This window comes from Medicago truncatula, chromosome 8, assembly GCF_003473485.1.
Source record: "Medicago truncatula cultivar Jemalong A17 chromosome 8, MtrunA17r5.0-ANR, whole genome shotgun sequence".
NCBI classification, from domain to species: domain Eukaryota; kingdom Viridiplantae; phylum Streptophyta; class Magnoliopsida; order Fabales; family Fabaceae; genus Medicago; species Medicago truncatula.
In genome coordinates this window covers 31,589,690-31,605,162 of record NC_053049.1, presented here as the reverse complement: position 1 = coordinate 31,605,162, position 15,473 = coordinate 31,589,690, and the positions used below count along the sequence as shown (strand labels likewise).

Genomic DNA, 15,473 nt, shown 5'->3' with positions numbered 1-15,473 from the left:
TGAATCTTGTCTTACAATAATGTTACAATGATATAAATGTACAATCATACACATCATGAAAAACTTTACTTAACAATTTCATGTCTCTCTTGAACATTGAATTCTCGTGTAATTTTTTTTCTTTATCTTGATATCTTGGACTTTCAAGCCTTTCCAAAGTCCAAAATTTGAATTGGTACATGTATGATACTATCTTTAAATTGGAGACTTGTCAAAAAATTTACAAATGGTCAGTATAGTGCAACCAAACACTGGTAAAACTTAAGTTCAAAAGTGAATGAGAACCAAGTAAGCAAAATTTACACGGATAAAGTCATCAGGGAAATAAAGATATCCTAAGAAAAAAGGGAAATAAAGATATAATAAATATAATCAAGTAAATTAGTAGAACTAGAAAGTTTTTGACATGAAAGGAAAATTGATGAAATTGTAAATGTGATTATCACGTAAATTGTAAATGACATTTGACTTAGTTAGGATGATAATGGTTTAGTTCACACAAACACGTTTTGGTGATGAAAAATGGTAGAATTTGGAAATCTAGATATGTATTTATTCCCTTGCATGATCTCAAGATTTCTTTTTAATACTTGTACTAAAAGATATTCTACAGATTGGACTCTATTAACCCCATTGTAGAGTTGTACATGGTGAGGGTGTAGAGTTCTATGACTATGCCATAAAGAGCTCAAAGAGTACATAAAAAAAGATAAGGGTGCATTGGATGAAAAAAGCTATCTAAAACGAGTTTTCTTTTGAAGCAATTTATTAGATTTTGGACCAAAATGTATTAAAAAAGTCATAAATGTTTTATTGAAAATTCTAAGAAATCATTCATTTTGGGTAAAGAAATGTGCAGGTCATTTTTTTAGCAGAGGGAGTCCACTTCTTCATTTTTCTTGAACTCTTTTTATACTAATAGTACTTCGTTACACAATTCTAATAACATTTTTTTTGAAGGACTAATAACATGTTTAGTTATGTTATTTAGGGGGTCATATCACATAATGAATGCAGAGAAATGTTACGTGGATACATGATTGATCCGAAAAGTAAATCTACTGAAATCTTTGTTTTAGACCTTCCAAAAAAAAATATTTTTCATTAGATTTTTATAAATAAAAAGGCCTCATATACAAATTAAAAAGGTCTCATTTATTAAAATTTGTTTACGCCTTGCTTAAAAATAAAATTTATTAGACCGACCCAGTATGAATATAAACAATGATTTTCAACACCGTATTTATATCCGATGCGCCAAATCCATCCAATTAATCATCGGATATATTTTGCTTTTGGTCACGTAATTTTCAATTACAAGTTGTTTATTTTTATATGATAGTAGTTTTTTTTTTTTTTTGACAAAATTATATGATAGTAGTTAAAACTCAACTTTTTAATGTCCAAATAACATCATTTAATAACGTAAGGACTCTTTGTGGTCTCAACTTTCATGCATACTAAACCTACAAAATGGTTTTAAATAGCCCAGTTTCTTCTATTTCCCTGTTCTTACCCCCTGATAAATAGTGTTGTATTGATTTGATGATATTTTTATTTGGTGATCAATATTTGAGGGAACTAGAACCTTGTCGTTAAGTTTAGAGTTAAAAAAAAAAAAACTTTCATTGATCAAATTCAACATTTTGAAGATAAGGGACAAATTGATGTGGGCTGATGCAGATTGCAGAAACTTCAATAGGAAACAAAACAAAAATTGTAAAACAATATTTGATTGATGATGACATATGTATGCATGATTAATGATTCCCTATAAAATCCACATCTTGATTCCTTCAAAAAAAAAAAATCCACAACTTGATGAAGTTTGGCCAAAAGAAAAAGACACTTTGTATTTGTACATCACTTTTTGGACTTAGGGGCATAGCATATACAACTTGAGGCTATTTTTTGTTGATCCCAATAATAACCTAAACAATTGGCGCCAAATTTCAACCCACTCTTTACTCCCTCTTTTTCACCAAAATATTGGCGCCAAATCCATCCAAATATATATATTTTTTTTTTTGGAGCTAATATATGCATAGCATATAGTTTATTATAGTATATATGCTTAGGGTAGTAAGGTAGCAGGGTAAGCTACTAAACTAAAGTTGTTTATTTATTTTTTTACAAAAACTATAAAGTGTTGGAACACAAGTTATTTATTTGAATTTGAATATTATATAGATAGATATAATATTTGATATTATTAGCATCAATGATAACTCTTGAACATTTTTCTTATTATTCATTCAAAATAGAATTCGAATAATTTAGTTTTATTTTCATTATAAGATTATATGATGTGTTTTGTAAAAAAAAATAAAAAATTATATGATGTGTTACTGTTTGAACAAATTAAGAATAAGCTCTCTTTACAGGTTTGAAGACTATAATGCAAGTAACTCCTCCATTCCATTTTAGCTGTTACCTTTTCAGATAAAACTTATTCCAATTCAATTATCTTTTTTAATTATTATTTTTCACATAATCGTTTTTAAATTTTAAAGTTTTTTTTAACAAGTTAAATTAGTTCATTCAAATTAACACCGGGTGAATTGAATCTAAGATTTTAAGGAGGGGACCACTTCAAGAGCCCAAATCAACACCATTAAACCAATTCAAGTGGGTTTAAATTTTAAAGTCATATTAACTACATTTTTGTGTATAAATTATTTTAGACTTACATTAAAGAACAAATAGAAAGAATGAAGAGTGGACTAATAAAATATGTGTATATCTTGTACCAAAAAAAAAAAAATGTGTATATCAAGAATTTGCATGTTAATAAACTAATAGATAAAATTCTTAAATTCAAATGATTAATGAGTTTTAATAACAAAAGAAATCATTCAAGAGAATTTGAATCTTAGTTATTATAATAATCATCTTTGCTTACCAAGATTATCATGTATTCATAACTAAAATGAGCTCAAACATGATAAAAAAGAAGTATGACTAAATAACTTATCGAACACGATAAAAAAAGTTTGACTAAACCAAGATTATTATAACTAAAATTTACTCCTCTGTCCTAAATTATAAGCAAAAAAACTCATATTCTTTATCCTAAATTATAAGAAAAAAAATTAATTTTTATCACATTTAATTATGTTATTTCAAAAAATCATATTTTTTTAAGGAAAATTAAATGCAAACTGCATTTAATTTGATCTCCATTTCATTTTCTCTATAATCAACAACTAATGAAAATTGTTTTTCCATCTTCTTATTAAACTTATTTTATGGATAACACAAGAAATTATGTTACAAACTACTATATTTTAATTCTCTTAATAAGCATGAAATTATTTTTTTTTGCTTATAATATAGTACGGAGGGGCTATTAATTTGCTGATTCTACTCAAGATTACAATTAGAATCCACACTTTTTTCTAGAAACCACATGGTAAGGAAAAAAAAAAAGGAGTTCAACCAATGTTGGTTTAGTCACTAAAAATTTGACTCATATTCCCAAATCGGGAGCTCAAACTTTTTTGCTAATGAGAATACATGACAACATTGTTACTAATTGATACTTCATCAAAATGAATTATAAGCAAACAATAATCAAAATACACATTAAAATGGAGGTTGTATCTTCTATAACTTACACATATATCAGAATACATGTAAATATCAATTATATTTAACAACAAAATTTGGAGGTCAAAATATCATTTTCAATATAGAAACCAATTGAAACCTAGTATTGTTAAAAAAAGTGATTTACCAAAAATAAAAAGTATCACACCACAATAATAAAAATTGAAGTCCATAGTTCAACTTGAAACATAATACTATCAATAATTTTGTAATAATTCTTTAATCACCTTATATTTCCTACCCAATGTTCATCATGGACATCTCTTTGCTTACCATTGGTTTCATGTTATTATTAATTATATTATTTTAGTTTAGTTAATATATCGTCTTTGCTTATGTCACGAGTTTCCTCGGGTTCTCTCTTATTCCCTTTTCTCATTGGTTCCCAATCTTCTTTTCTAACACGCAACTTTCAACATCATACCCCCCACTTTCACATTTAATACCATATCTTACTCTTTTCTCTTTCCATCTCTCAAAAAACTCTTTCTCTTTTCCCTCTTCTTCCTTTCCTTCTCCAAAATTTCATTTCTTCATATTCCTTACTTTATACTAACACATATTTATTTTAAAAACCTTAGTCTTACATATTTATTTTTTTGGGTCCAATATGGGGTACTCTGAGAAGGCACAAGTAGTAGAAGGAGGGTTTGAATCAGAAAATAATAGTAGAAAATGGGTTATAGCTGGAATAGCGTTACGTGCTCCATTGAAGCCAATACAGACAAATTCTATTGAGAAGGAACAACAAAAAGAAGAAGTTGAAATTGAAATAGAAGAATGTTCAACACCAACAAATGAGGAATCAAAAATTCCAACATCATTCACTTGTCCACCTGCTCCTAGGAAGCAAAAATCTTCTTTGAAGTGGAACTACCAAAGTAGTGGTGTTGTAAGAGAGTTTTTTAAAGCACCAGATTTAGAAAATGTGTTTATACGTCATGTTGAAAGTGCTAATTGATTGTACCAAGGAGGAAAAAAATATATAGTTGTCAATGTTTTGTGACCTTAGTTTTTAGCTAGCTATAGCTTTTATTATGTTATGTACCTTAGTTAATTTTCTCTATGTGTTTTCTTTTCTCTAGCTATAGAAGTTCAAAGATTAGGACTATTTTGTATATAATGAATAAAAATTGTTTGTATGCTTGAATCTTGTTTATCTTTATTGAGTAGTCTTGTTTTTTTTTTTTTTTCTTTTATGAAATGAATTGTGAAGTACTAGTTGATTTCCTAATTAAACTATGATGTTTCGGCTTCTTTTGTTATTATTATGGTTTAAAAATAAGTACTAAGTTGTCTGCAAATAGAGCTTCTGATTCTAAGTTGAACAAAAATTAGGGTTTGTTTGAAAGAAATTATATTTGCTCAAAGGAACTTACAATAAATATGAAATAATTTTTTTTTTTTTTAAATACTTGATAAACATTTATATGAATTATTTATCGTTTTTACGTGTAATGTATGTGCGACTACTGTGCATGATCACGCGGAAAAGTGACAAAATTGAAGTCAAAATATTATTAAAAGGTAAGTAAACCAATAATGGTTTAGTTGCCAAATACGAATTTGAAGAAGACAGGCAATCCTTTCTTTTCAAAGAGGTTGGCTGATGCTGCACGACTGCTTGCTTGATTGACCAACATTAAATTAAGTTAAAGCCCCACACACACATGACACTCACACACCACACGTCCTTACCTAGGTACAGTTCCACTTTATTATACTCTCTGCTCTTATCTTTATCTTCACTTTTAGAGTTTTCTGCCTTACTTACATTCTTACTTTGGATATATAGAAAATGCACCATACATCCATACCTAATTACCTAGATAGATAATTACTATTTATATTAATTAAAAAATATGTTTGTCTTTCCGCTTTTATATTATATGTTATGATATGTTTATTTTATCGTATTTGATTATAAGTTTTTTAGAATATTTTGCAATCAAATTTATATTGTTTATATTGTAGTAATATTATTTTTAATGAGATTTAATTATTTTTTTAATTAAAGATTAAAATAATATTTTATAAAAAGTAAAATTGTAATTAGAACGATTAAATTTCCGACAAAATTATTTAAATGAAGGTTATAATTGAAAGATAAAAAATCAACCCAAAATCGTGTATCCTATTTATATATAGGTATTGATACAATTATAAGTGTATGTGTTTTTACATTCTTTTTTGTAGGTTTTTCTTACATTTTTGTTCAATCACAATCATAAAAAAAATATTCGATTTTAATCTAAAACTACTTCTAAACTCACACAGAGTAATGAAAAGATTTCTAAGGAGCCTTATAACATTGTGATGGATTATTTTATTACATTAAGAAGAACCACATAAGTGTTTGGATAACACATTAAATCAAAATCTTAAGACACCGGAGATATGCATCTCACATTTATATTACTCAACGTTTCCTTTTTCATTAAATGTGAGATTTCTAACTAACATTAACACATCAACATTTTCTAATCCCACAAGTGTGAGATTCTCTTTGCATGATCAATCTAGCACCAGAAACCACTTCTACCTTCCTCACAAGCTGGATCTCTGACTCTGATATCCTTGTTGGATCATTGGAGCACGAGAGAATCATCACATTGGACTTAGAGCAATCGCATAAGTGAGTTAGACACTACATATTTATTCAAAACTTTAAGATATTAAGTACACAAGTTCTCTAACTTATATATATCTCATCATCCACTTTTATATCCTAATGTAAAACTCTTAACCACACTTGTCATACAACAACAATCTTTGTTCCTTAAGTGTTGGTCTCTCACATCCTATACTTGCATCGGTGTTATTATCAACCGAACATGCCTCTTGACTACAGTGTCATGAACACTTTCGATACAAAGATCCAATACTATGATCTCACTCTCGCTTCCTTATTGTAAAAATTTTCAATTTTAGTTGAGAGGTTTGCAATTTTTTGCGCGAAAATGTACGAGTGAGTTTGCAATTTCCTCCTTTTAAAATTAAGCAGGTTGAGTAATAAAATATTATGTTGAAATATTATAGATGGAGGAATGAAGTGTGGAACCATAGTAAATTTATGAGTTGTATTTTATTTTTTATTTTTAATTTCTTTTCTGGGTGTATTTCCACGCTTGTATGGAAAATCTTTTGTTGCTTCTCGAACAAGTAGTTGCATTCAATCAGTACTAGATTTTGATGAGGCATGAATGTTTACATGCAATGCATGAAAATCTGAAAGAGAAATTGAAATGTCTCTTTAAGAATATTATTAGAAACTAAAACGTGTTTTTATTTTTATAAGATCCATTTTTTTTATAAGAGAAAATATTTAGTGAGTATAATTACTCTTAGTTTTGTCGCAAGATATGTAGCCAATCTGATGATATGCCATGATTGGTGGACAGAAAATCCAATCAGCAAACAAACTAATTTTAATATGATGATGGTTCATATAAAGACTTTTTTTTTGGTCAAGCGGTTCATATAAAGAAGTCTTAAGTGTAGTGATTTATTCTTTTAAAAGATTAAAAATTATATTTTTGTTAGGAAGGAGCAAAGTGGCTCCCATTTTGTTTTTTTTGAGAGGGATCACTTTGGATCTTCCCTCTAAAAATTCACATGTTTTTTGTGCAGAACTAAAAATTCACTTGTTAATATTAAGGTCGCAAAATAATGATTTTTTCTTTTTTTTACAAACACAAAATAATCAATTTAAGTTAATCTTATTTAATAATATAAATCAACATTTTTAACATAAATATTAGGGGTGTTCGTGGGTGGGTTTGGCTAAACCCAACACCCGAACCACTCCGGTTTGCGTGCGGTAAAAAGTTCATCCATTATGTTAATGGGTGGATTTGGACAAACCCATTAATTTTCGGTTTGGTTTGGGTTGAATTATGGGTTATCCGATTTTGGGTATGGATTGATTGTGGGAAGGTTCTATCCGTAATACTATTGTAATATTAGCTAATGGATTCATTCATTCAAATGGTAAACAAACAGGTCACATGGAGGGAAAGATTAGAATCCTATGCTTTAGTTGAACGGCCCCCCCTTTTTTTTATCATAAAAAATCTATGCTGTTGTGATCACCAATAATTGGCAGGTTCAACACTATCATCATAATAATAATGTGAAGTCATTGTTATCCTATCTATCACCCCATATACTTGCTACATATAAACAAATTACATACATCACCAAAAACAACTAAACAAATGACATAAAAAAAATCTAAACAAGTTTTTAGCATGGACATATGTTAATTGTAGTTCAGTTAAAAGTATATTCTTTATTAGTAGATTTTTTATTCTAGTTATACTTCATATTTTCTTGATAACAACCCTCAAAATTAAAATATTTAACGGTGAAATCCAAAATATTCTTGGCGTAACATTCTCGTAAACTTACATAAATTAAGTTTGTGTGAACATACTTGAACTTAGTTTGTGTAAGATCTAGAAATTCAAAATATACATGTGATATGTGACCAAGTTTATGTAAACCATCATAAGTTGATCTTGTGTAAATGTACTTAAACCTAATTTAAGTATATATGCTTGAATTGAGTTAAAGTAAATGCACATGAATTACGTTTAGGTACGATTCTCAACCATGAAAAACGATACACAAAATCATTCAACAAAAAATGTTTATGTACACTTGTGTGAAATGAGTTCATATACTTATTTAAAAAAAAATTCCCAATCATACGTGAATTTCATTCTCTTAAAAGTATCCTTATTAATTCGTAGAAATCTCCAAATCTAAATTACTAAATAAAAAACTTAATCTAAACAATAGGCATTTGAAAAGGTTACATGAGAAGACAAAATCAAACATGCTTGCTGTGATTGCTTCGTCGTTTTCATGGCTATAAAGAGAAGGAGATGTGGTTGTGGATGTTCTGGTTAGTGTTTGAAAATTTGAATTAGTTACAAGAATATATTGTTCCTTTTCTTATGTTTAAAATTTGTAGCAGGTGTAACTAGATAAAAAGAGGGTGTAACTAGCAAAAACCTTGTATACTCATGCAAGGTCCTTTTGTTATGTACTAGTGAGAAAATTCTTGCTTGATATATTGGTTCTTTCATTTTTTTAATACTATTTTTTACATGAGAATGAAAGGAAAGATTATATCCTTCTAACAACATTATATACTCGTAATGATACATTCTCATTTGATATATTGGTCCTTTTGTTATGTTTTGAATCATGTTGTCCGTCTCCCGAGAGGTCACTTGGTTGCAAGATTAGCGTTCCACCTTAAAGTACTCGGTTCGAGATTTGGACAGAGAGAGAAGAAGAGACAAAGTTGATCACATTATCCAACATTATGGTGTAGTAGGATATATACCACTGGATTAAGAGAGAGAATTACATCTATATACAAACAAATTACACATTAAACTGTTTTTAAATAACCAGTGTTACACACCACCATGGATTAATTAAGACGAGCAGCAATATTAAATGTTCAATTAGGTAGAATAGAACCACTTATTCAATTTTAATTTTGAAGAACCACTTATTCCACATAAAGAAGCTTAATGAGCCTGAATATCTCTGCTTTTGGAGCTTTCAAAGCTTGGCAATTAAACCATTCTGACTATGCTTAGCAGGCATTCCATTCTCTTTATCATCCAAATCACCTGGGCTTGGTGGAACATCTACTGCTGGTGAGCAATTGAAAAATCCATGTGGCTACATCATAAACAAATTGTGCATGTACACAATCAGATTCAATTCTATTAAAAGGTTTATGATTTATTAAAGCTGAAGACAAAATGCAAATCTCTAGTGTTTCAATATCAAACTCATCTCAATTTTGGAAAGAAAGAGTGACAAAGACTTATAAGTTAAGGCGAATGGAAATACCATAAGCATAAAACCAATGTGTTCCACGGGCATAACAGGCCAGTCTTCCAATCGAGGAATGTGTGTCACCCCAAATACGTACCTGAAATATTTCCGCCAAATAAGATAATGTTATGTACAAAAATTAATGATAATAGTATCAAAGGCTTATATGCATTTTTGGTCCGTATGATTTTTTTTTTATCGTTTTCATCTTCATCATAATTTTATAATCTACTTGTTTTTTGTTTTATTGTCAAATATTTGGTTCATGTTCGATTAGTCTTTGGTCATTGAAATCATAAACCACAATCATGAACTACCTTAGCTACCTGTGATAGGCTCCAATTCATACAAATGGATTATATAATCCATGCACATAAATTATCTTTGATAGTTTGATAACATATTTTGAAGAAACTAACCAGAGAACTATGTCAGCTTCTTCCAATGGTCGATTTTGCTTAACCCAAGTAGCCAAACCCTCTCCAACGCGGGGATTTTGATTAGGGAACTCTCCACCAGGATGCAATTCGTCGCGTGCGTAAGGAGTAACCCATAGATTGTGCTTCAAGAAAGCTGCTCTTCTTAAAAACTTAGCCTCTGATCCAGCTAAAGGTAAACAATTCGAACCAGGAACTAGTTTGTAACCCGTTAGATGCCCAGTCCGGTTCACACTCCTCGTGTTCCTAACCTAAAAACAAACGATATACTTGAGAAACTCTAGGTAGAAGCTAGAGACGGTGAATATGTTTGCAGGAAATGTGCACTTGAAAAATTTGAATAACGATACATGAAAAAATCGGCAATAGATGTTCATGAATATGATTTTAAAAACAAGAATGTATATAAATCTACAAGAAAAAATTGGTCTAATTAATTGTCTATACTTTCTTAATATAAGTGGATATGATACTACTATGTTGCAATATTCTTGAACTAATTGCCTACCAGAATCACGTAACTAATCCCACTTCGTAATCAATTTGGCCATCGGTGTTAAACTTGTTTTCATTGACAATGCATGTTCTATTTTCTTATAAAATATATATAACATATGCAGCACAAAAACTTGGCAACATCTTCCATAACTTACAGAACAGAAGAAGCATAGAACAGCTGCCAGATTTGAAAATATACAGATTGTCCCTGTTACAATTTCTACAGTGGAGTGTGATAGAGGAAAGATCATATAGGAAAAATAATTAACCTCTGATGATTTTTCTTTCCTTTTTTGGGGATAAAAATGAAGGAATAATAACTTACAATCCAATGACGAGCAGATAAAGGGTCACAATCACGCATTGCTTCTAATTCTGATTTAAGCAGTTTTTCCTCGGCATAAAATGCATTGTTGTGAACATTATTCTTTCCCGGCTCTTCAACTTTGACATTCACCTCAACAACCTGGTCAGACAGAAGGTGAATATCATCCGAATAAATTCTCACATAGTGATCAAAGACTAAATTGGATTTATCAGGGATTAAAACGAGTCTCCATTCAAAATATAATAGCATGCTGACCTGATTAAATGCTTCACCGGGCTTGCAATCAACGGCCATGTCCATACGAGCAACGAAAAAGTGTTGGTGGACAGGCGCATATAAGCCAGGTGCAATAGTTGTGCCATATTTTCGAGTTTCACCTTGTTGCAATGCACCTAAACTGAGAATTCCTGTGAGCTTGACCTCAGCTTCTATTTTTCCATCCTGCAAGTAGGAAAACACAAATACATAAATGCAGAGAAAGCCAACTCGCATGCTTGTTATTCAATCACTTTAAAAGCTTATATCTTGGCTTCAAAATATTTGATTGGTTCTACCAAAATAATATAAAAGACTAAGATAAATGCACTGCTAATGGACTTGCCTGATAAAAGTGCCAGTAAAATCCATACTCATAGTTAGCAACAGTGCATATAAAAGACACTGTCAACCTTCTAGACCGTCGAACTTCAGCCAAACCTGTTCTCCAATCTTGATGTTTCCATAACATACCATGATCTTCTTCATGCATGCAAACACAATTCTCAATTGTTTCAACGCCTCCATAAAAGTTTGTAAAGTGTGCATCGAAGTACTTGATATAGCCTAAACAATCACAGCCCTGAAACAAACGTCATCAAGGAAAAGAAATTCAATAACTTCTAAACTAAAGAAAAAATTAGAGAAAACTAAGATATGAATGGTCGGAACTATGTCCAAATAAATGCCTTGACCTTCTTGAGTGAATGAGCATTTTTACCGAGGCCATCTTCCCCGGCATCAAAAGCATTTTTCCTATAATGAGGATCATTTGGATCTCCATAAGGGACAACCATCTCAACAAAACTCAATCTGTGGGCCACAGGCCTTCGGCCACGACTTCCATCAATATAAGCTACTGAATAAATAACCAAACCCTCCCTAGGAGTGAATCCAATACGAAAGTTCCACTGCAAAATCGACAATTAGTTTTAGCATTTCTCAATGTATCTCATATGAAATAATTTTAGAAAAAGCACATAGACGATGAACCACCTTCTGCCATTGAATGAAGTTTCCATTGACACGAAAGCTTGGACCATCTGGCTGAATAATCTGTAAGGGTTTCACATCACTTCGATCAACTCCTCCCCGTGTTTCACCAGAAGTATAATTTCTCAATGGATCAGCCTGTGGAAGGGGAACAAGCTTACGATCTTCAAACTCAAGGACAACCATATTTTGCATATCGACAAGTACATGTATTCCTTCCACCGGACGAGCATAGCCGTTTTCCATAGGACAGTCACTCTCAGTCCTACAAAAGAACAGTGGTTTAGCAAGTCTGCGGCTTGGAGCATCACCTTCACTATGATATCCGGCACACCTAAGATTCAACATAACAAACATTAGATAAAAGAATGGCTGAAATAAATTGTAACGTGTCAATCAAAATCATCTTGATTTAGCAGCTAACCATGGATCCACCATCACAAGATCCATATCTTCAATTCCTCTTTTCTTCATTGCCTCTCGAAATGGAGGAAAGTCCTTTACAACAGCTTCGCATTCAGCATACTCCACAGCATCCTGTAGGTTCACAGTGAATAATGTAAATAAACAATTTTGAATAGATTATTGGTTATATTAATAATCCCAATTTTTTAATCTGTCCAAACATGTGTTTCTTTCCAAATCCATTCAAATTGATTAATAGTATATATTTACCATGGGAGGCTGAACATCTGGAACAACTGTAGAAGTAATCACTTTGCCCCTATGATGTCCGCCACGAGTTGTTGCATGAACTTCTGTAAGTTCAACAATCCATATGCTTGTCTCATTTGACTTCTTATTATAGACAACCAATCTCGCTTTCCTTGGTGGCAATTTAGATGGAATCACAGGTCCACCTTTTATTCTCGGGAGCAACGAGGGCTGGAAAGGAGGGAAGAAGTACGCATCTGCTAACGCAACTACTTGCTTTTCTGGTTCTACCAAGCCTACTTCAATGAACCGTATACCGTCCCTTACCTAACAAGATTATCAAAGATCTTCATCAGCGTGAAAACTCAAGAAAAAAATCTACACCAAAAGAGGAGAATGTTTAATGTACCTCAGGTGTTGCTCCAGCTGCTCGAACAGTTGCAACAGCTACGGATATTTCAGCAGCAGAAAGTGGATCCAAAGGATGGCAAGTTTGTGCTTTCGCCATTACTGTAATACCTATGTCAAAGGAAATGGTTTCTTTTCTATCTTTTAATTCTGATAGAAGAAAAAATTTCATTGAAGAGAAATAGAAGTTAAACTATGCAGCAAAGATCAAGATCAACAACAAATAGGAAATCAAAAAAGCAGGCATGAAACTTAGTACACAACAAGGCTTCCTAATCCACCACCAAACAAAACATAGCATCAAAATTGAAGCATCCATAAGCAGAACACCACAGAGAAGCTAAATCCTATAATCCTAATTCTGTCCCAATCGAAAACGGGGGTAAAATATAAAACAGCAGTGTTATTTAACAACTAAAATTTGACTACTTCGGTTACAACTTTTTAAGTGGTTAACGCAGTTCAAATATATTATTGATTATGTTCTGTATATGGTAAATTGATACACGAAGTGTAAAAACTTATTAACAACCAATGTAACTTCATTAAACACGAATTTGGATGTGGTTAACCATAATTTTCAGATGTTCAACTACATGTAGATTTGAACACCTTCAAATTGTGGTTAATCACATATAAATTTGTGGTTAAAAAAATTTGACACCTGTAATATTCATTAGCCATATACTGAACGTAATTAACCACTTATTTGAATTGTGTTAACCGTTTAAAAGGTTGTCGCAATAGTTGTGTAAAATTATTTCCCATAACCAAGCATACAGAGAAAGAAAACAAGAAGGCATGGAAGTAAGTAACACAAGCAAAAAAGCAAAACAACAAAAGAGAAAAGATTGAGAACCAGCATAAAAGAACATGCAGTGTATAATTGCCATCAATGCTTTAAGGTGAAGTTATATGAGATCAATAATACTAAAACTTGAAATTCAATTGAGTCAGATAATTAGAATAAAGAAACACAAATAAATAGACTCAATACAATACTACCCTGAGAAAACATGCAGTGAATTTATAGCCATATCATACGTACAAAGTATTCAACTGAGTTTGATTGTGACTAATCTCCTCTGGGAAACTTGTTGGACACACAAGGTAAGTTCTCCCTCCCAATTGAGATTTTTCCATACAGTCAGAGATTGAACTACTGACCACCTACTTAAGGTGCTCGAGTCTCTTACCACTTGGATCGACACACGATGTTGCTAACTTGTGCTTTACTTAGACAAAAAAAAAGAAAAAAATTGACTCAAAACAACACTAATTTAATTTGACTGACTTGTTTATTCCACCCCAACAACCTAAAGTTGAACTCTTTCTATCCCTTCAAATAATTTATTACCATCACAAAGCGTAATCACAAGTTTAATCGCGACCACTACTACAATTTAAAACTATGGCAGTGTTGATCAAGTCAAACACCAAAATGATCACATCAAACATAAATAAATAAATATTTAAACAATAAAAATATTTTGAAATCAAAAAAGAACCTTTGGAAGAAGCGGATTTTGGAGGAGGATCAAGGCGCGAATCAACGGCAGAAATGAAAGGTAGCTGTTGTTTTTGCTGAGGAACATTAGGAGAGGTTGCACTTGCAGCAGTTTTGTTCTTGTTTTGGAGGGAACAACAAATAGGCGTCGTTTTTTCCTCAACTGTGGCCATTGCAAAGGATTAGCAAGCTCACCGTAGTAAATTCCACTGTAATATTCCACTGACATACAGTAATAGTATTCACACTTGTTTCACCTTCCTTCCTTCCACCACTCTCACCCTCAATGCCAAGATCAACACAAACACAAAAACACACTCTTTTTTGAAGTAGCTAGAGAGAATGAGGAGTTTTGATTGGATGAAATGAAAGATACTTAGTTACTATATAATAACTAGATTTCTTCTGATGCTTTCCAGCTAGACCACCAATGTAACTTAAAAAACAATAATGTTTCCTAGTAATCCATTTAGCTACGCATACGACATCTGGTTAATCATATGCAAAAAATGTTACTTATGTAGTTGAATTAACCATAGTTTTGATCGTAATTGAATCAATCATTTACTCAAGTGATTAATCAGGTGTCACGCTAATGTACAATGTAACTTAATAAAATAAAAATGTTTCCCACTAATCCATTTTTTACACATGCGACATCTGGTTAATCACATGAAAAAAAAAATGTTAATTATATAGTTGAATTAACAATAATTTTGATCGTAAATTGAATTAATCATTTACTTAAGTGATCAATCAGATGTCACACTAGTATAGGATAAGTGTGTCCATGTGTTATTAGTGCTTAAAAAATAAGTGGTGTTTGGTGAATATTCCAAAAACATTTCATGGCTATTGTTTTAGAAATGGAAATGAAGGAATGATGAAATAAGTGGTCAAAGTGGGAATGTGAGGTTGATGT

At 31.3% G+C, this 15,473-nt stretch overlaps 2 protein-coding genes across 5 annotated transcripts; one reads left to right on the top strand and one right to left on the bottom strand.

The window, feature by feature from the left end:
• Positions 1-4,196: 4,196 nt before the first annotated feature.
• On the top strand, positions 4,197-4,759 carry LOC25501448 (cyclin-dependent protein kinase inhibitor SMR6). Its single transcript, XM_013590684.3, has one exon. It carries the CDS (start codon positions 4,220-4,222, stop codon positions 4,568-4,570), a length of 351 nt encoding a protein of 116 aa, XP_013446138.1. The 5' UTR covers positions 4,197-4,219; the 3' UTR covers positions 4,571-4,759.
• Positions 4,760-8,923: 4,164 nt separating this feature from the next.
• Positions 8,924-15,002, bottom strand: LOC25501447 (copper methylamine oxidase). 4 transcript variants are annotated; one of them, XM_013590676.3, is made up of 12 exons: positions 14,553-15,002; positions 13,046-13,194; positions 12,658-12,963; positions 12,407-12,519; positions 11,986-12,316; positions 11,685-11,900; positions 11,336-11,572; positions 10,990-11,175; positions 10,732-10,872; positions 9,891-10,159; positions 9,487-9,568; positions 8,924-9,312 (listed from the first exon to the last, which is right to left on the bottom strand). In XM_013590676.3, exons 1-12 carry the CDS (start codon positions 14,722-14,724, stop codon positions 9,190-9,192), a joined length of 2,325 nt encoding a protein of 774 aa, XP_013446130.1. In that variant the 5' UTR covers positions 14,725-15,002; the 3' UTR covers positions 8,924-9,189. The 4 variants fall into 4 exon arrangements, with proteins under 4 accessions (XP_013446130.1, XP_013446132.1, XP_024627889.1 ...); XM_013590678.3 differs by having other exon boundaries at positions 9,190-9,312; positions 13,046-13,155; positions 14,553-14,724; XM_024772121.2 differs by lacking the exon at positions 14,553-15,002 and adding an exon at positions 14,093-14,387 and having other exon boundaries at positions 9,190-9,312.
• Between the last annotated feature and the right edge of the window lie 471 nt (positions 15,003-15,473).

Excerpts from the sequence above, each read along its gene's own strand:
- LOC25501448 (XM_013590684.3), top strand. The coding sequence starts at position 4,220 with ATGGGGTACTCTGAGAAGGCACAAGTAGTAGAAGGAGGGTTTGAATCA.
- LOC25501447 (XM_013590676.3), bottom strand. The coding sequence starts at position 14,724 with ATGGCCACAGTTGAGGAAAAAACGACGCCTATTTGTTGTTCCCTCCAA. Across the intron at positions 12,964-13,045 it reads CAGCTGGAGCAACACCTGAG|GTAAGGGACGGTATACGGTT; the intron begins GTACATTAAACA and ends TAATCTTGTTAG. Across the intron at positions 12,520-12,657 it reads CAGATGTTCAGCCTCCCATG|GATGCTGTGGAGTATGCTGA; the intron begins GTAAATATATAC and ends GTGAACCTACAG.